At 29.8% G+C, this 22,316-nt stretch overlaps 2 protein-coding genes across 8 annotated transcripts; one reads left to right on the top strand and one right to left on the bottom strand.

The window, feature by feature from the left end:
* The first annotated feature begins 1,907 nt into the window (after positions 1-1,907).
* On the top strand, positions 1,908-4,399 carry LOC119684598 (probable cytochrome P450 28d1). The gene is made up of 8 exons (XM_038098670.1): positions 1,908-2,210; positions 2,280-2,418; positions 2,487-2,594; positions 2,870-2,974; positions 3,038-3,451; positions 3,513-3,621; positions 3,698-3,967; positions 4,032-4,399. The coding sequence occupies exons 1-8, from the start codon at positions 2,017-2,019 to the stop codon at positions 4,196-4,198; spliced, it is 1,506 nt and encodes a 501-aa protein (XP_037954598.1). The 5' UTR covers positions 1,908-2,016; the 3' UTR covers positions 4,199-4,399.
* Positions 4,400-11,535: 7,136 nt separating this feature from the next.
* On the bottom strand, positions 11,536-18,946 carry LOC119677498 (cullin homolog 1). Of its 7 annotated transcripts, none has more exons than XM_038088861.1 (5): positions 17,710-17,812; positions 15,092-15,633; positions 13,191-14,211; positions 12,053-13,090; positions 11,536-11,971 (listed from the first exon to the last, which is right to left on the bottom strand). In XM_038088861.1, exons 2-5 carry the CDS (start codon positions 15,139-15,141, stop codon positions 11,570-11,572), a joined length of 2,511 nt encoding a protein of 836 aa, XP_037944789.1. In that variant the 5' UTR covers positions 15,142-15,633; positions 17,710-17,812; the 3' UTR covers positions 11,536-11,569. The 7 variants fall into 7 exon arrangements, with proteins under 7 accessions (XP_037944789.1, XP_037944792.1, XP_037944791.1 ...); XM_038088864.1 differs by having other exon boundaries at positions 15,092-15,561; positions 17,710-17,800; XM_038088863.1 differs by having other exon boundaries at positions 17,731-17,798.
* Between the last annotated feature and the right edge of the window lie 3,370 nt (positions 18,947-22,316).

Raw genomic sequence — 22,316 nt, 5'->3', positions numbered from 1 at the left:
GTTTTAGCTGCAGTGGAAACATGATATTAGTATGACTACATATTTTCTTTTTTTAAAACTCAATATAACACGAGTTTAATGATGAGTTAATGTTTAGTAAAATAAAAACCTACAAGAAAGGTTTCATAAGAATTATCAAATAAAAATATTACGATTCTTAAAAAAAACAAATTTATAGATTTTTGTACGGACCCAGAAAAATATTTTTAAGTACGACCTAGCGTTTATCAGACATATCATATCAGATGAAAAAAAATCTTATTGTATAGATATATCTCTTGCTGTTTCTCCTACCTACAGAAACTACAAAGCCACAAACAGAATGGATTGCTACAATATTGTAGAGGATGTCAAAATCTATTCCGCATTCTGAGAAAAATGAGAGAAAAAATGTTAGGAAAAGGATTTTACGGTTTTGTATATGATCTTAGGAAAATATTTTTGTGCAAAGCTTTGCACATTCCAGACACAAAAGTTGATCAAAACTTGACGTCTTTTTGATTACTTCGGTGAAGACATGAAACCGCTTAGTAAGAGAAACTGGTAAGATGAAGATATCTGTGCAACATGATGTGCATTCAACTCACAGATGATAACAATGATAACCAAGTCTTATTGATTGTTTTGATGAAGACATGGAAGCACTTAGTAAGAGAAACTGATAATACGTAGATATCAGTATAAGATGATCGAGCTTATTCAACACACAGATGATTACCAAAAACACGTCTTATTGATTGTTTCGTTAGAGAAATGAAAGGTCTTAGTAAGATAAATTAATAAGCACAAGGATATTGGCACAAAATGAAGTAGACAAATCGCATTTTTGTTTTCAATCAATAATAATCATGATGTTGATTATCAATGATGATAAACATGAAGTTTTGTCAATTTAAGACCAGTTCAGAATGTTAAGTTATTCCCTCCCGCTTCTGACTTAGTTAATTCTTGAATATTAGTTCTGGTTTCCATAAGAGGTGAGTATATTATTTTGTGTAATCCAATCTTCAAGATATTTTCTTTTGATCACGTTTCAATATTGCTGTCAATCTCTGATTCTTAATCTTTCTTTCAATCGCTTTTTCGTAATCATTAACTGTAATGATTTAAGAGGCGTGGAAAGTGTTTAGGTTTAGGAAATCGATAAAAGTCATACATGTCTGGATTATAAGATACTATTCACATAGCATTTAATCACATGATTGTAGAGAGTTTGGTCCACCAGATATGACATCATAAAAATCACAAAACGCAGATTTGTGAGATTTGCGCAGAAAGATCTAGATTATTTTCAAGTTTCCGGCAAACTAACTTACAAAACGGATTACTTTAAGAATTTGCGTATAAACAGTTAATAGAGCTATCAGTATGGAAAAGTTTTGCATAGGTACATCTCAAGTAGTTGTTATTCAATGTGCAAATTACGGTTACTTTTTGAACATAAACAATGTGTACTTAGTACGATATTCTAGAACTCTTTCTTTTCGCTCCAAATAAAATTTAATATACTATTTTCACAAAAGTGTGTAGGGTGTAATAGAGCAATCAAAACTGAAAAATAACTACGACAAACTGAAAATTATACTGATATTCGAGTTAAGAGACGCACTGTGTACTGAGTACTTCAGTGATGTACTGCAAAATGATAAGTTTAGAAGAGGGGTTTGTCGATAAGAGTGATCGAAAATATTTTTTTAAATTTTTCTTTTTTAATTATAAATATTTTGTTATCTAACCTTGAGCACCCATATGCCACTTAAGAACCGGCAAAAAAAAACAATAATAAATGATCAAAGCACAATTTATTTAAATGTCTGCTCTATGGTTTTAGACAGTGCGGGACTTCGGCTGCTCAATTAATAAATAATAAAGCGAATGGAAATGTTTATGTTGCATTGATTTCAATTAGTCTAGATAGAGCCTACAAGTAGCAAAAGTGCTCTCGAATTCGAAACTTTTGTGTTTAGTTGAGTTTAGTATCGGACAAAGAAAGGAGGACGCAAGTCATATATAGAAATGTGTCCGTTTTTTACTACTTTTGTGCTTCTAGCACTGGTCGCTGGTTTATTTTATAAGTTTCTAGTATGGAACTTTGGTTATTGGAAAAAATTGGGTGTCAAAGAGGGAAAGTCATACCCATTTGTAGGTAGTTTTCCCAGTCAATTTACGCAGAAACGTCATGTTGTATACGATGTGAATGATTTATATCAGTACGTTCGTAATAATGTTATATTAAATAATTGTTTAATTATTTTCAATACTAATTTTATCAATAATAGAAAATACAAACAAGATGAGAATTTTGTTGGAGTATACAATGCTCGCACACCTCAGTTACTAATAGTGAACCCCGAATACGCACATAAGATATTCGTCAACGATTTCAGAAATTTTCACGACAATGAGTTTGCTAATTTTGTAAGTTAATTTTGTAATTAATTAATTATATTAGCATATTTATATATTTGCTTTATTTTTATTGTAAGGTGGATAAAAATAACGATGTTATACTCGCCAATAATATTTTCTTCCTCACTGGCGAGGAATGGAAGGAAAGACGTGCTGAAATAACACCGGGTCTGACAGCGAATCGTGTAAGTAAAAAAACTAGAATAAAATTCAAATATATTTAAGTTTCAAATTTAATACTTACAATAATTAATTGCCTATTTCTTTATTTAATTGATAATTAAAAATGACCCAGAATTAAAATTCCTTTATATGATACAGAAAAGGTTATCAAACAAATATTGTACTCATGCTCTCATGTATAGAGAGCAGCGAGCACTTTGGCTTTTCAATAAAACTAATTTAATTTTTTATTATTTCTTTAATTTATGCGATTATCATTTAAATAACTGCAAAATAGGTGAGTGCTGTTTACCCAGTTACATTAAAAGTTTGCAACACGTTGTCAGATTATATCAGAAATCAAATAAAAATGGCATCAAGAGATGGATTGGAAACCAAACAGGTATGACGCAGAGTGATTATTTAAAATTATTTAAATTCAATTTAAAAATCTATTATCATACAGTTATGTTTACGCTATACTACTGAGGTCGTTTCGGACTGTGTACTTGGAATAAAAGCCAACAGCTTCTCAAACAATCCTACTCCGATTTTCGATATGACATTGAAAGTCTTTAAACAATCCACCTTTTTTATTTTGTATACTGTAATTGCGAATCTAATACCGCAAATACGTAAAATCTACACAGCAAGATTTTTCACCAAGGATGTTGAAAACTTCTTCTTCGATTTAATGAGTACCTCCATCGACATTAAACGCAAAGCTAGAGATACTACACGCTTGGATTATCTGAACTATGTGCTTCAATTGCAAGAGAAGAAAAATTTAACGAACATAGAACTTATATCTCACACGATGACGTTTTTGACTGATGGATTCGAGACCACCTCTGCAGTGTTGGCACATACTTTACTTTTGGTATTTTCATATATAATATTTCATATTTAAAAAATTAATTGAATTGCTTTAATTATTTAAGCTTGCACGTGAACCAAGAACTCAAGAGAAGCTACGGACTGAGATCGGTAATGAAGAACTCAGTTTTGAAAAATTAAGTGAATTACCTTATCTGGATGCCTGCGTACATGGTTCGTAATTATGAAGTTATCGTACTAAAGAAGTATTCGAAATTTTATTTAATTTGTTAATATTTTTTATCCATAGAGGCTTTACGCTTATTCCCACCACAATTAGTTGCACGTAAACTGTGCACAGAAACATATGAATTCGTCAATAAAAATGGCAACACCGTCAAGGTTCATCCAGGTGAAGTCATTCTAGTGCCTATACACGCTATACATCATGATGCTGAATACTATGAGGATCCAGAAGAAATTAAACCAGAACGATTTTTAGAGGAAAATGGTGGTGTAAAGAAATATCGTGAAATGGGTGTTTATCTCGGATTTGGAGATGGTCCCAGAGTATGCCCCGGTAACTATAACTATTTTATTTTAATTTATGATATTACTTATATATTTATTTACAAATTATGTAGGCATGCGTTTTGCACTCACTCAAATGAAAGCTGCAATTGTTGAAATTGTACGTAATTTCAATATAAAGCTTAATCCGAAGACACGCAAAGATAATTATTTGGATGAAATATATTTCATGGCATATCTAAACGGTGGCATATGGCTAGATTTTGAAGAGCGGAAATGATTTTTATGCACTTCTTATTAAAGCTTTAGTTTGAAATTAAATGAATTATAAAATAATTACTTACCATTATTTTAATGGTTATCAATAAACTCACAAATATTTCCAATCTTTTAGCAGTTAGTAGTAAATACAACAACAGCAAAAGTTCGACCTCCTGACCCTCAGAGAGGCAAGCAGATAAATAAATGTGCAGATAAATAACATGTCACACTTAATTCTATTTCTCGAGTTCTTTTTAGTTCATTTAAGGCTACTGAGCTCAAATTTGCTATCCGCCTTTCTTTGACAATGACCGGTAAAAGTTTAAATACTGAAGCTCCAAAGGATTAATAACAATTTTTTTTTCAAAAGAGTTTCATGTGTTCAGGAAAATTTCCATAAATAAATAATAAACTGATTTAATACCCAGTTTTTCAAATTATTGACATCTTCAAAGCTATTTCAAGACAGCGTCTGCTTCACTAAACATTTACACAAACAAAGTATACTATGGATATAGTTCACTGAGACTAAAAATAATACAACAAAGAGCAATACTACTACGCCACCCCATTTATACATGAGCACCAACCCTGTGGAGGACATGACAACATCTAGATTTCAAGATACGTACATAAAATGTAATTAAAGACATATACTCCTTTATCCAAAAATATCTTTAGCGATCTTCGATCGATACGTTTTCAGGTATGTCTTCACGTCTTTAAGATTTCTTTGATTAGGAATCCTTTCATTGTCAACCGGATACATAAAAAAAATAAATGTTACTACATTTAGTTATGCTATATATCTTCAGAAATTTAGTTATACTTACATCAAATAGCTTCTTGTGTACTATATCTACTATAATTTGGAATGGTATTTCAAGCATTATATTTTCTTAACGGGAACTTATATAATATTTAAACTGATTATACAAATTAGCTTGTGATAGCTATCTCTTAAAAGCAATACAGAATATCGATGAGTAGATGTAATATCATGTAGATTGTGCCTATAAATGCTTTTCTTCCATAAGTGTGAGATTGATTCTTAAAGGATACAACTATTTGGTTAATAGCAAAATGAATCCTAAGTAAACCGGAGATATGGGCAATTTTTTTGGAAGTATGACTTTTAATAGAATCCAACTGTCTTGGATTTAAGATGACTTAAAGAGTGTTTTTTCAAGAAAAGTAGAACTGAAATTAAAATATAACAAATTAAAGAAATGAGATAATTTTTTATATTAATATTATTACATTCTTAATGAAAAGGTCATTGCGGGACTGTTTAACAAAGTATATCATGCAGATTCAGTTTTTAACTACTTTTTCAATGATTTGAAGTGGTATCAAACGGATAGGGCACTTTCATCGTCCTCTCCATAACTGCGGCAGGTATTGTTAAAATGGAAATTTACCTAAAATATAATGATCTGTAAGTAAACTTACTATAAGACTGATTTCTTTACGAGGCATCTCAATTAGAGAGTTTAATTTTCATTTATTGGAGCGTGGCCAAATTGTATACAGATGCTTGTATATCATCGCATTTTTTGTCCAGATGTGTTCTAAGTTCTAAGTAGTTCTAACCTTTGAGTTTCTCATTATATGGTAACAGTCGATCCCTTAGGATATAACAAGTGATATGATTGTATTGGAAACAAAGACCTTCTAAGTTCTAAGTAGTTCTAACCTTTGAGTTTCTTATTATATGATAACTCAATAGGCTTAAGTCGATCTCTTGGGATATAACAAGTGATATGATTGTTTTGGAAACAAAGACCTTCCAGATTAAGTTCATAAACTTTAGGAAATTAAAAATAGCTTAATCTAATGTCAATCTTTAACATCACTAAGTCGATTTATATTTTGAAGCAAATAAAGTGTGTAGTGTGATGGTATATAACCTCAATTATACTTGATTAGCGTCAAATATGCAGTAAAGTATCTACGTTTCAATGTCTATAATAAAACGTTAGAAATAAAATCTAATTTATAATAGTTTTTTATTACCTCTATTAGCAGATGAAAAGAAAATAACATATCTTATATGTAAATTTATAAAAAGTAAAAAATTGTTCTTAAATAGATTAACTACACAATATAGCAGTATGAACTTAAAATAGAAGAATACCCTATATACTAAATACCCTATATATAGAATAAACTATATATTATTTATAAATATTAAATTTTACTTATCAACATTTGATTTTAAATTAAGTTAATTAATAAAGTTAATTTATATTTTATTATCTTAAATTAAATATTTGTTTAAAGTAAATGTTAGAAATATTACTTTTATTACTACTTGGTGATTGCAGATAAAAATGTCTGAACTCATTCTGCTATCTGTGTTTACCCACATATTAATAAGTAACCGCACCAAAATATTATCTTTAATAAACAATATTTACAAACCTTACAGATAAACATAATCTTTACACCTGTGCTCACACAAATCCGGCTAACCATAATCGTTCTTATGGATTTTTATAATTTAATAGATACTTAAAATACGCTCTGTTGTTCTCTTTGCCAATAATCAGATGATGCATTCTGTTACTATATTTTTTGGTAATCAGTGGCGGAGGTAGACCAATTCTAGACGTCGACGACATCAGAATTACGAGGAACCTTTAAGAAGACAAACCATATATGAAAGTTTTATTCTTAATCAAATTCCTAAATTCCAAAAATCCTATTTTTACACCCACTGAGTTTTCTTAAAATTATGCTATAATTCACACCAGCTGTTATTTCAACTGATATAATTCCTAATACAGATTGTCTCGCTCACTTTTAATCAATTTTAACTTTAAGAAGCTTATTTCAGCAGGAGCTTTAGTGACTGAAACTGTGAGTATGATTCTGGATACTATATAGACATTCAAATACACTTCCTCTAAATTATATACTTTAATATACCGGATAAGTTACTTTATACCGTCGATTAGATACCATTTATCGATAAGAGACACACAAAATCATTTTTTTTAAGTATCTGGTAAGTGTAGTTAAGGCTTTAAGATATATGTTCCTAAAGTTCCTAACACCTAACACCGCAACTGTCGGTAATAAATGATTTTTTTTTATCAATAATTATAGTACAATAAAAAAGATTTAAAGTATTTTTAAAATATATAAGTAATTAAAAATATACTACGGTCAACACACAGTAATAACAATTTTTGCGAAAAGTTTATCCAAGAAGATGACAATAGATTTTATTAATTTGATTTATCATCGCCGATTTCAGAGATAGTTTGTAGTAACATTATTTATAAATTTAGCTGGTTTGTTTAAAAATGAGTCAAAGTTATATCACTTTATATAATTCAAGCTCTTAAACACAGTGTTTAAGTATTCCAAAGTACCAATAAATTATGTATGTAAAAGATGAGTATACATTAAAACACGATTTCTCTCTCTGGGGTGCCCCGATTTGTCTAGGAATTAAAATAAAATCGCTTCTTTCAAGTAATTTTTTTACTACTCCATATGACAATATAGCTTAGTTCTTCAAATAGACACGCCAAATAGTTCGTTTATGTTATCAATATAAAAATTGTATATATACAATTGGTATATATACCAATTTGCGTTAAGTTCTTCAGATATCAAGGTTTATTTGTGGGAATGAACACATAAAAACCATCAACATTCCATATAGTTTGTATTTTGATGTAAAAATTGCATATACCAATTTAAGACATCGACTTAGTTGAAAAAATTGCTAACATTAGGTGTCTATATTAGAATTTCGTGATAAATCAGGGTGTCCCAGAAATATAATAATTATTGTGCTTTAAGCAACGTTAATAACTCATGAGGGTAGTAAGACAAGTAATAAGTAATATCTATAGTTATAGATAGCTTGAGTTCGTTCTTCGCACAGAACACTGTTTCTTGCAATGGACTGAAAATGTGTACCAGCGCGCTGAAAAAGTTTGCATACTGCTCCTGGAACACATCAATTAATGACGGTTTAAATCACTTCGGTATGGACACCACAGTTCTACAAGATGTACTGAAATAAACTGCAGTCTTGACAAAACATATTTACACACAGCAGATGGCGTAGCAAGTAATAACTTTACCAGCCTAATGCGGAGTCCAAAAAGTATAAGAAAGTATTTCCAAAAGATTTTGTTTTCTCGTGTAACACAAATGGACATTCGAATGCCATTATAGTTACTTCTAATATTGTCGAGGACTTTTTTTACTTCATACCAAGGAAATATATTCCAAACGTTCACTACAGTATTTTCTACAGGTCTTTGTCTAAAATCTTTTCGGACAGTTACCTGTCACGCATATATATGGCGGTGCACACTATGTGCTTTAACCGAAGATCTTCTACGCATGACTTCGCTCATCTGTTTTGATACCAACATGTCATACAAATTATATTATTGCTTAGTCTGATGAAGTGATAAACAATAATCTAGTCAAGGCGCAAAGAGGGATTTTGAAGAAACCTCGCAGAGAAACCTAACAGAGACTAAAAGTGCTTAGGTGCACTGACTCAACTAGCCTCAACATAATAATACTGATATAATCTTATAACACTATATTCAAATATATTGAAAACATGTTTATAAATTTTTTTTGGAACAAGTTTTTTATAATTAAACTGAATAATGCATTGAATGTAGATATGCACTTTTTGTCTTTAGTTTGTAAACCCTGACTAAAGTTTTAATAGATTTTATAAACATTACATAAAACCATATTTAAATCAGATTTTAATGGGTTCAATGGTTATAAACAGAATATATAAATAGAAATATATTTATAATGAATCATATATGTATGTAGTATAATTTAAATGTTTAATGAAGATATTGTTTATATATTAAAAGTCATTCCCGACTACCATTTTCGTTTAGATGAAATTCAGAATAGACCAAATAATTAGGAAGTATATAAGAGTTGTAGATACTTGATAAACTCTAGAAACTCTAATCGGTGAAGCTATGTTCTTCTTTCATAGTGAAATAAATGGCATTGAGTAGTGAAGAGTAATATTTTTAAAATATCATTATATCTGCACTAATAAACATTTCTAAAGCTATTGACATCTATAGTTCTCAACCGGAGAAACGCAGGAAAAGTGTTTAGGTAAATTACATGCCTCAATTAATAGCTTTATTTATTGGTTATATTACACAGATTTTCTGGCTTCTATGCTGAGAAGATAGAATCTTTGTATTCCATAGATTTATGTAACTATGGAATCGGGCATGCAAATGATTCGGTCCATTTGTATATTTAAAAATTTTTTTCAGAGTTCGAAACCAAAAAAAAAGTAAACAATATGTCTAGCAATAAATTCAGCTTATTAGTACTCAGATTATATATTACGTCCATTTGTTAGTATCACACACAAAAATTAATTGAAAGAATATATTCATTATAAATGTATCATGACTTGTAAATAAGATAAAAAATATACTGAAATTTTCTAAAAACCTATCACGAAGTGAATTCTGAGTCATAGTCCCAACTAGTATCCTATACGATGATTGAAAAAGATGTATCGCTTCTTAAGTCTTCAAATATCCTTTGTTTCAGTTTGTCCAGTATACAAAGGACATCCAGATATTTATGCATACATTGTTTAGTGGCACTTTAGCGGATTTGCGTGTTAGATTGAAATCGTTGCAGAATTTCTACATCAGTGAGGGCCTGATCCACGAAATACGACAGATACTCCGACAAAACTCACATGCAGTACTTGAATCGTACTTGGTATACAGATCTTTCGGAGTAAGATACAGGTGAGGGCCTGATCCACGAAATACGACAGATACTCCAGCAAAACTCACATGCAGTACTTGAATCGTACTTGGTATACAGATCTTTCAGAGTAAGATACAGGTCGCACACAACTAAAGCCGTCCCAATAAGTGCAGGTGTTCCTCAAGGCAGCGTTCTTGTTCCATTCTTGTACCTCATCTTTACGTCGGATTTCTTCACTAATATCAATTTAGTAACATCAACATTTGTTGACGATACAGTTATTTTGTGAGGATATAAAAATATCATAATTGCTTCTAGTCAACTGCAAAATCATTTGTGATTCGTAAAAAGATGGTTTTTTATGGCGAATTAAAATCGTATCTTGGTATTCACCTTGACAAACGCTTAACTTCATGAAACCATATCGAAACAAACAGGATTCAAATAAAGCTGAAGGCTATAAGCCTTCGCTGACTAAACGGGCATCAGTCTCATGTTTAGAGTATAAAATATTGTTATACAACCAAATCATTAATGCAATCTGGATGTATGACTTACACCTAGATGGTAATGTCTGTTCGCCAAGCGTAGAAATTCTGCAAAGAGTTCAAGCTAAGATTCTAAGAATGATAGCTGATGCACCCTGGTATATCTGAAATGAAAACATACATTTCGATTTGGAACTTCCGATTGTTAGAGTCGAGTTCGAGAGTAAGGCAGATATATGTTTCAAGCCTCGAAAACCGTGTGAATCCACTGGCTACAATTCTTGCTAATTTGATAAATTCCTTTAGTCTGAAACGGAATAATAGACCTGCCGTCCTGCTCTCCTGAAGATTATCCTATTTAAAATAATTTACAAATAATAATAAATAATTAATTTGTAATGTTCCTTTTTAAGATTCTGAAACTTATTGTTAGGCTTTAATGAAAATGATCTAATTAAAAAACAAAAGTGACTAGTTGTGCCTCACAACTGTGTTCCATATGTCTAGATTGGTGCAATAATTACTTAGTATAAGAAAACATTATTGTGAACGTTCAGTTTATATCTTGGGCTTTTATCAACAAGTCAACACTTAAGCTTTTGGAAAAAAATATTTTTTTTTGTTGTTTTTAACACATAAACTATATTCAATTTTAATTTTGTAAACAATTTCCATTAAATTTTATTTTGATTTTAATGCATGCTTAACACAAAAACTATTCAATTTATTTTTCTATTTTACCTTTTTATTTGTTTTTTCGTTTTTTGTTTTAATTATTTGGATGCATTGGGAAAAAACATAGTAAAATAAAGTTTTTAATCAAACAATTTTTTGTAAATAATATTCATGTAGTATACTAAATGTTCAATTAAATTACAAAGAGCCTAAAAATATATGTAGGTGAAGCTTAGAACAATCATGTATGTGTTTATGAAGTTGTTTGCATCAATAAATTATTATGAAATATGTTTAACATTGCGCTGGAAATTTGTCGTATATAATGTATATATATAGGTATATATATATATATATGTTTTATTTAAGGTTAATAATAAATATATTTTTCTTTTAATTTTACATACATACTGCAAACACTTCTAAACTTATTCTTGAATTTTATGCTAAATATCTATTCACAGTCTCGTTCATATATTTTACGCCAAATAACTGTATGTGTCCTTTTGACCCTCCATTCTCTCCAAGTATTCCTTTTCAATAAGAATATCAATGCACTTTTTAATAACTGGCACTTTAGGCTTAAAACGTGATGACAGTTGGTTTAGTACTTCAGTGATGAGCTGCGTGTGATTGAGTTTTTTACGCATTTTCATTATTCGAACAATAGCAGCTTGAATGAGAAGCTTGCGATCCTCTTCGATGTGCTTATGTACGGCCTCCTGTTCGACCTTAAGCTCAGTCTTTAGCGGTTGATTAATATTTATACGCAGTTTTTTGTTTTTATAATCTAAGAACAGCTCCATCATTGAATTTGGTGTGAGGGAATTTTCATCATCTGGAGAGGTTAGCAGTTTTACTTTAAGCAATATTTGTAGAACCTACCGCAGTAAAAGCAAAAGCAAAACAAAAAGTTTTTAATAAAAAAAAATTACTATAATAATTGTTTACTAGGTACGCACCTGCACTAAATTATCCATTTGAATTTGAGTATTTTCGGCTAATTGCTGTACAGAAAACTTTGTCTGATCATTGAATTGTAATAAAACTGCCATCTGAAATGTGCTTGCTTGCAGAGTGTATTTATTGCGAAAACAATTCGTTACTAATTCTCCCTTGCACATATGATACAACCAGTTTAATTTACGTCCAGAATGCCTTGTTGCGTAAAACTCGTTAAAATGTTTAACCGAACTCTCCAATTCGGTGGGTAATGAAAAGCTGCTCCCTTGATTAAATGGCCATGATCCAGATGACAGCACTTCAATACTAAAGTCTATTTCTTGCAAAATCTGTGTCTTACGTAGTTGCTCCTTAAAATTATTGTTTAAGTCTTTAGATAGACCAATATCTTGGAACATACGCTGCAATTTTATGGTATATTCATAACCACAAGCTTGTTTCAATTTGGAGATCATAATTGCCTCTGCATCATCTGATGCAGATGTATGATTAACAAGACGTTTGGCAAGCATTTTTGAGTAAAACTTCTGGAAAACATCCTTGTCTTCAATATATTTGAAAATAACCATAACCTGATTAAGATTATCTTCTAATTCTTTTTCTTCAGGATTTTTCGATGACTTTTTAAGTAACAAGTCACAATATCTGGCAAGCAGTTCTGGCGATTTACTGGCACTGTTAGCTTGAGTTACCACATTTGAATTTATGAATTTACCGCAAGCTTTGTCCAGTGCTGCTACAAATCCATTGTCATTATTGAAAGCAGTTAAAACGAGTGCATTAAACTTTTTGTGCACCTCAAGTATTGCTTGTACATACACTTTTGGATCGTTTGCAGCTTCATTATTGCCACATTTTTCAATGGCTTGAATACCCTGCTGTAAAATGTGCTCTTCTAATATTGACTTAAGTTCGGTTAGGTTTTTGGGAGTTCTTGCTACTAATGAATACATGCGTTTTAAATCATCGTTTTTATCAGTGTTTAGCAAATTTTGAAACTCAGAGCGGAATATATCCAAATGCTTTACAATAAGCACCTAAAATAAAAAAATTAATACAATATTTTAGAATATATTTGGAAAGAAATAAATAGCTGTATGTGCTGTACACAATTAATACTTAGCAATTAATACTGACCTGTTCGCAAGCAATTACAAGATCATCATGGGTACTTTCATGCAAATATGAAGTTAGCAAGCAATTGAAATCATCCCGATTAACTCTGCGACGCTCCTCAGCTAAACGTTGTTCGACATGCTTCATATATTCCGTCACTGAATTAGTGCTAAGGTACACATCTGATTCCTGTTCGTAATAAGCTGTAGTTTCGAGTATAAATTTTTTTTCGAAATTGTCTTTATATACTGAGAGTTTATTGTCTCTTTGTTCTTTAAGGGGTAATCCCCCATCGTCTTCATTAAATCCAAGCTCTACATAACAATTAATAATACTTCTTATAAGACCGCGATTAATAGTTTTGCCGTTACGTTCCTCTTCAATGGACTTAAGAACAGCATTAGTGACTGGCTCATTAAGCACTTTAAACAAATGTTCTTTCCACGTAACTAATGCTAAACGATATACTTCATAAATGCCTTTCTGCCCCTCCTCACACTCACGTTTTACCCAATGTCTATTTAGATAGGAACAAATACCATTCAGTACAGTACTCGAAAATTGATACGCTACCCATTGCTTTGTATAGTGTGATAGAAGCACCTCTTCACCTTTTATAGATACAAAATTTTGTAGAAGGCCATTTAAGTAATTCTTCAAAAAGTCCTTAAGACGATCGTATAGCTTTTTACCAACCAATTGAGCCCCACCCGACTTGTGTGTATTACGATTATTCAATGATGAATTAACGCTTGTACAATAATTATAGACATAAGTATACAGTTGCATATAACGATTTTTTGTCAACGATTTCTCTGGCTGGAATACCTGTATAATACCTTGCTCAAGATCAATCCATATGTCATCGAGATTGGCGTGCTTTTGCCCTGTCGTCCCATTGGAACTTGGTCGTTGCATTTTACTCTGTCGAGATGTGGTTGGCGGTTCAGTCGCGGCTTTTTTAGTTGCTCTTATTTTCTTAATTTTTGTAGGAATGATGACTGTTATAAATTCAAAAATAAGTTCCAAAATCCGGTTATACCTAAAAAGAATATAATATTTAAAGTTTATACATTTTAAGACATCAGACAAAAATGATATAAAATTATACATATTTTATAATATAGGATGAGTTATAGTTTGTTTATGGCAGTTCATTACAGACACATAAGTTTTATAGCCTGTAAACACCCCCGTGGACGATCAATTTTTTAGTTGTTAAACTCCCCTAGATGTACCAAAATTTTTCAACAGCAACAACAACAATGTATTAGAAAAAGAGAAAGAAAAGTTCACTTTATAAAATGCTATAATAAAAATTTATAAATCAAGACCCGATGCTAAAAATTAGGCTGACTGTTATATCATTACGAATAATAGCTCTTATATTTTTTCCATATTATTTACAAAATTTGATACTGTCGTCGATTAGATGGTCAAACATTTTTTCAAATTTGGTACTGGTCGCTGGAACTGATGAATATGCTGGTGTCAAAGTAATTTGTAGCGAAATTCATGGAATTTCTCTATAACGGATATGCACGTGAGGCTTTCGTGCGTTGTCTTTATAAAAGTGTATTTTTGTCTTGATGATATATGACACCTAACGTTGAAATGGTCGATATACCACGTTTATACCAACAGAAAAACTATGACGTCCATATTTCTGGTTGATATAATGCTCTCCACGTGTTTTCGACCCCGGTTCTCTGGCTACGTCAATGGTTTTGATTGTTATTTGATTTAGAACGTTTAGTAATGAATTTAAGTTCCATCCATAGTATAGAATAAATGTAAAAATTTCATTGAAACATCTCTAAACTCTGGAAGTTTTTATGGACCACAGTGAATAAAAGTGGTATTTATTTTGCTCATAGTTTTTTTTAATAACTAATTATTTATGTAAATAAAAAATATTTTACCATATACTATCCTCGTGACCATAAAAAGTTTCATCACATTGATCATCCATTGTTTAGTTGATATTATAATGTAGATTTTATTTGTAATTTTATGCGTACAGCCTTATTAAATAAATGTCCGGAGAGAGATGTTTCACAAATGGCGGTATGATCACGTTTAAATGCATTTAGCACAATGTACTAAGTTATTACCTTTCTCCTTGTATATATTATTTTAAAATCTATTTAACAAAAGCAGGTCTCAAAAACTGTTTTTTGCTATTCTTCCTTGTAGTTCTTCGTATTTAGGTAGCATTTTCAGAATTTTGACACAGGCTGTATGTATACCGTCTATACCGTTTTAATCCTATGAAATTACAGGTAGAATTTCTTGGAACAGATGTTTGTTTATTATAATAAACAAATTTTAGTAAACGCCAATTTTGAATCTGTAACCGCTTTCAACACTCTTATCGTGTGAATAGACTATTCTGAGAATATAAAAACTGATTTGCTTAATTCGTTTACAGAAATAAAGCACGCAATGAATTTCGTTCTAAAGTCTAAAACAAAACGAAAATTTTCGAAGATAAAAGATGTTCGAATTCAAGTTACTCGAACTGTTTAGTATCATAATGTATATAATATAATTTTATAATATAAATTACACTATATAAATACATAACTTAAAATTAATAAACTTAGAATTATTTGTTAGAAAGTAATATATAACACTGCAAAAGTCGCCTCGGGGTTTTTTAAACAACTTACAGACTTATAGTATGTTTTCACTGACTTCGTTAGACCAGTCAACTTACTTAAAATTTTTTGAATCTCAAGTAAGTTAACTGGTCTAACGAAGCCAGTAGAAACTTACTATTACTAACTATTTCTTTTTAACTTACTATTTATTTCTTATTATAAACTAACAAATATTTATTTTAAATACTTTAGAATTAGTGTAAAATCCACATCAAGCCGTCAATTTACGTGTTTAACGACTGATTGCTGTTTTTCGAAGAGTAACGCAAAAAGTAATAAAGTGTTGACCATGTTGTTTTTAACGTCACTACTAGAAAATTAATATTAAACTAAATAAAAGAAAAATTATAATTCTAATGACAGCCCGTCTGTGATAAGGTCATTACTTCCATTGGTTACATGAACGATGCGATCTACATGGTTTAACGAGCCGTAGAGTATACGTCCCGCAGTCACTTGCTAATTTCGATGACCAAGAACCGTTCACCATTCACAAAAGGTATTATACCACCAAGTGCTGTTCAACATTTCTCAACGCTTTTACATATCGTAGTGACTCATCAATTTCGACGACAAAGTGTCATTCACCATTTCCAAAAGGTACTATACCATCAATCACAAGCTCAACGTCCTGTAGCCACTTGTTAATTTCGATGACCAAGTGCCGTCAACCATTCCTTAAAGGGGAATATAGTGCTAATCACCGTTTGGCTCAAAGTCCCGTAGCCATTAATCAATTTCGATGATTGAGTGTCAATTTCCAAAAGGAACTATACCATCACTTGCTCTATGTCCCGTAGCCACTTGTTAATTTCGACAACAGAGTGTCATTCACTATTCCCAAAAGGAACTATACCATCACTTGTTCTACGTCTCGTAGCCACTTGTTAATTTCGACAACTAAATGTTATAAACTATTCCAAAAAGGAATTGTACCACCTTTTGCTCTACATCCCGTAGTAACTATAACTTTCGATGACTAAGTGCCGTTCCTAAAAGGGTGTATACCACCGGGTGTACTCTTCATTTTCTGTGATCGTCAATTTCGATGACAAAGTGACCTTCACCATTCCCAAAAGAGTCTATACTACCAGGTGTACTCTTCATTTTCAGTGACCAACTGCCGTTCACTATTTCCAAAAGAAATTATGCCATTAAACGATGGATCTACATTTCAAAACCACTTATCTATCGCATGGCTCCCAATATAGACAATACCAGCAAGTAAGCATTTCGCTTAGCTACTACAACTACACTCCCGTTAAAGTAAGACTGGTTACAACATAAAACCTCTTGAAACCTGTTGCATGGATATGTAGTGGAAGATTGGCGCAGATCATTGAAGCAATGCATACAAAATGACATTTAATAGTTAGAAAAAGTGAATACATATGCATGTATGTATGTATGTATGGCAATCAAAATAGTATACCTTGAATATTTTACTAAGAAATGTTATCATTGCCATGAAGTAAGAGTTTAATATACCTTGAAAAATCATGGGTGACTAACCATTTGTATCTGCTATACTATTTTGTATCTGCTCTTCAATTGTTCCCAATTGCGTTAGCCAACACCTCTAGAGAAATATATATATATGTATATAATGTTGAAATTTATTTATTTATTATAACAGAAATGCACAAAAACCATACCAGAATGTAATGCTGTAAGGTCGACTTACGTTTGCGAGCGACTGAAGTACGAGACAAGCAAAAAAACAGTAAAGTTTATTGACTTAAACGCAATTAAAAACAATTGAAGGCTATTTTTAAATTTTGCGTGAATCGAAACAGAAACTAAAAAAAAATGTTTTAAATACATAAATAAACAATAAATAAATAAAAAAAACATTAAAATGCAAAATATTATATCACAATTTTAAATCGAATGGATACATGAATGTATCGGTTTCACGTTTCAACTGATTTTTGATTGTTTTTCGTTTCAACGAAATTTAATTTTTTACACTTGGAATTTAATTCTGCGAACAATAAAACTTTTTATACAAATCTACAAGACCTTTTTGTAAAAAATAAAACTTAAGAATGAAATATTTTTGTTTTATTATTTTAATATTTTTTTTTTAATCAGATATTCTACATACACTAAAAGCGTTGCATACTGTGTTTCAAATAACTGGCAAAAAATTAAATTAACACATTAAATGTATGTATTATGTATGTGAGATAATTAAAATATAATTCAACCTAAATATGAGATATGATAATAAAAAGTTAACTGAGACATTAAATGCGTAGCTTGGCAGTGATTGTGGAAAATGCCCAATTCTGTGCTTTTCACCTGCTAAAAAAATGGTACACAGTTAACTTTAATGCCAAGCAATGACTGGCATTTTTTTTATAAATTAATTAATATATGTACGTGTATTGCATTAAATATTTTAATTAAAGCTTTAACACGTTTAGCATTGAGATTTATATATTTTGCAATGAATTTTTCATAATTGCCTGAGCAGTATTATTTTTGTTTTGCACTAAGACAAAATAAAATAATTAAAAGCAAATCATGTGTACCCATATCTTTCCCAACTTCACTTTTTGGTGTGAGAGTACCTGCCTAAACACAAAATTACAACTATTACAAAGTATATTAATTTTCAATAATGCATATAGTATAATAATTTTTATTGAATATATATTGCAATTACCTTTCACTGTGCCTTTCCTATTATAAAATATTGTTTGTTTTCCTCCAAATGTTTGGCTGTCATTCAACTTTTTTTTTCAATATAAATTGAATTAACTACTCGCACTCTTGCACACAAATACAGCCAGCGTATATCTTTCCCACTCTGACTTATGTTAAAATTTGCTAATTCTATATTTCCTGGTCATTGGCGAATTTTCACTTATTTTACATAAAATAAGATTGTTGTTTTACGTATACCTGAATCCAAATGAATTTTGTTTTTTTCTTTATTTTAAGTAGCACTGTTCATATATACAAAGTTTAAAAACAATGTATTAATAAAAACGGAGTTTATTTATTACTGGAACACATAAAGGAATTAATTTAAAGTTTGCAATAACTAAATTTATTTTCTATATTAATAATACACGAAGACATGCACGACCAACAAACACGAGCAATTGCTGCCGACCACCAACAACGAAAATGTGCTTATATTTCCAAAAAGTATTGCCAGTCTCAAAAAATCACTTTGCACAAAATTTCAATAACATATGCACATATATGCGTTAGCGTGAAGATTTTATAGTAGCGCTTGCGATAAAACTTTTCATAACGCACAATAGTGTAATAATATATTTATTTATATTTAAAAAATGTGCTTATATCTTTACTTTTTTATAATTTGTATAATAGTAAATATAATATTTGCAATTTGAATGATATTATGTTAAAATATATGTATTTATGTATACAGTTAATGTTTTCAGCTTACCATAGGTGCTTTAGGCAGCTTTTAAGTGTGTCAAAAAACAAGTTGCTCGCTTAAAGTTGCAAAAATGTACGCAAAACAACAGCACTACTTTCTCTATCCAAGCACCTAAATGTAAGTGGACAAATAATTTTCAGCTACTACAGAAAAAATGTTTCACTAATTTCAGAATTGTAAGAACAAAATATTTTAAAAATATGCAAAATATATATGTATATATATACACAAAAATGTTTAGAAATACGTGAAGAAAATATAACTGAATATTTTGAAAATTTAAAATTTTTAACTTATTTGTTGCTAAAAAGTTAATACTGATTAAGCATAAATATTTTAAACTAGTAAATCTTCAGTCAATCTTCAGACTCAAATTTAGGCTGTGAAATCGTCTCTTAAATTTGATTTGAGGCTAGTACAAATACCCGTATAATAGTTATTTAAAAATATTTTTAGCAATTTCGAAAGAATTTTCCTCAAATTTAGTAACAAATATTGTTTTATGTAAACACTTTTAAGTTGCTTTTAAGTTTTAGCTAATAGCTGACAGCAATTTTAAAAGTATGCTTACTTTTTATGCGTTAATACCTTAAAATTATTTTTAAGGTATAAGGCTAAAGTTAATTGTGTCAATTATCAGCTGATAGCAACATTAAAGTGCTTTTAATTTTTATATGTAAATGCTTTTAAAATTTATTTCAAAACTTGTTAAAACATATATCATAACTCACACATATATAGCAATTAGCAAATATTTTAACAGTTTTTGCAATTATGTTTTGAAATTTAATTCGAGAATATGATTTAGTATATGTTTGTTCCAGGTTTCTATGAATTTAACTTAATTTATTTTAGTGTTTTGTGTATATAATTTGTTTACATTGTAATTTTATAATTATTTTAAATTTTGTTTGTTTTTATTTAATTTTGTTTTTATAATTAATAAGTAAAAATGCTCAATTTGTATTCGCACATTTTTCACATGAGTTTTGAATTTGAATTAAGTAAAAAAAAATCAAGAATCATATGATATCTTAGAAAAAAAATTAAGATTCTAACAAATTATTGGTTAGCTAGCGAAAATCGGCTGATTGAAATTAATAAGAATCCGGTTAACTACTAGCTTAACTTTTGATTTGAATTAAATAGGGGTGAAAAGATCAGCCCATATAATATATAGGTATAAAAATATATATATCGCATTATTCATGTTAAAGGATTTTTATTTTTTAAAGTAAAAAAAAAGTATTTAAATAATTTCTACAAAAACAGTTTTAAAAAAACAGCATAAAAAATAATGTAAAATTTAACATATAATATATATAAATTCAACTTACCACAACATAATCCTTTTCACACGATTCTTAAAAATTATTTTTAAGTGCATAAAACCAATATTAAGCTCGCGTAAAGTCCCTTAGTAGAATTTTGTCTAAAAGCGTTATTAATTTACTAAAAGCAATTTAAGTTTAATCTTTGATATCGCTAGTTTGCATGAATGACGTGTAACTCGTAGCTCTTGTTTTATTTTGTAATATTATTGTAATGCTGCTATTTCGTATTTTTATTTGTTTTTGCATATGCAAAAATAAAACAAAAAAACAACAGGAGTAAAATGCACCAAACACTACTCTACTTTATATAAGCGAGTAAAAATATCCCAGCAAAATTTTTAGTAAAAAAATTTAAGAAATGAAACATTAAAATTGTAGCCTTAAAAAGAGTATAATTAATATTTAATCTCTTTTTATTAATTTTAGTTAACAAATTAGTTTAAACTAATTTACTTGATAAAATTAACAATGTTTTTGTATTATGTGAACATTGTATTCGTTAATTAATTGAAAAAATACTTTAATATTTAGGTTTGAAATTCTGTTTAAAATGCTACTGGGTAGCCATGTACATACCAATGCAACTTATCAATATTTTTATCAGTGTATGACTTACACACATGATTTTTGTTTACATTTTTTGTTACTGTTTTTTGTTTTTGCTGTCATAATAGGCGGTGTATATCAATATTTACTTTATCTGCGTAAATAGATAGATACACTTGCCACTAGAGTTACCACAAGCTTTTGCTATATATAAATATGTGTACATATTCATAGACACTTGTATTATAAGTTCTAATAGTTTTTATTTGAGTTTTGTTGTGTGAAATGTCTTACAACAAATCCTATTTAATCCTATAATTATTAAGGCATAAAATAAAAGTAAAGTTTTTCTGATTGATATTATAGATAACATTTTATATGTATGAAACTTTAAAAACTGATAAAGTGCTTCAAAAAAATTGCAATACTTGCTGAAGAGAATAGTATTAATTATTAATATAGGTGTGATATTTAAGAAAAAATGAAATTTTTATTTCTATGTTTAATTCATTATACATTTTTTATGTACATATGTAACTAGATAGAAAAGAAATTTTATCTATTACAATGGTATATTAACGCCACCATCAATCTTCACTTCTGAGTCTTCGGCAGTGGCAAACTTACTTCTAAATATACGCATTACAATAATTAATTACACAAACTAATAAAAACTTTACAAATAAAAGTATTACATGCTGAGGAACACATGCTGAGGTTCAGGCTTCGTTACAAGATTTGGCTTTGGCTCTCTATTGTATGTCAAAAATCCTAATCAGTGAAATGTAAGTAGAGTGGAAAATGAATAGTCGAACGTCCGAATTCACATTGGTTTGATGACATAAAAATTGTTTTAAGACGACTTGAAGCCAATGACTGGGACGCAGGCAGACTATTAAAATTTGGAAACAACTGAAAAGAAAATCATTTGAACTAAAGCTGCAAAAACTACAAAAACAGGCTATAGTTATGGTATAGAATTCTATATGGAATTCTATGAGTCTTTTTATATACTTAACCATTTCTTTGCTATAATATTAAACATCGAGAATTTTTAGAAAATGCAATAAAATTGTTTTATATTCTTAGTTATTATTATTGAAATCTGGTATAAATCAATTCATTTGTTTTGAAAGATGGTTTTATGAAAAAATATTGAAATGCAATCTTTCTTATCATTTAA

Source organism: Teleopsis dalmanni, chromosome 2, assembly GCF_002237135.1.
Source record: "Teleopsis dalmanni isolate 2A chromosome 2, ASM223713v2, whole genome shotgun sequence".
NCBI classification, from domain to species: domain Eukaryota; kingdom Metazoa; phylum Arthropoda; class Insecta; order Diptera; family Diopsidae; genus Teleopsis; species Teleopsis dalmanni.
Note: the sequence above shows the minus strand (reverse complement) of the source record. Positions and strands in the feature narration are given on the sequence as shown.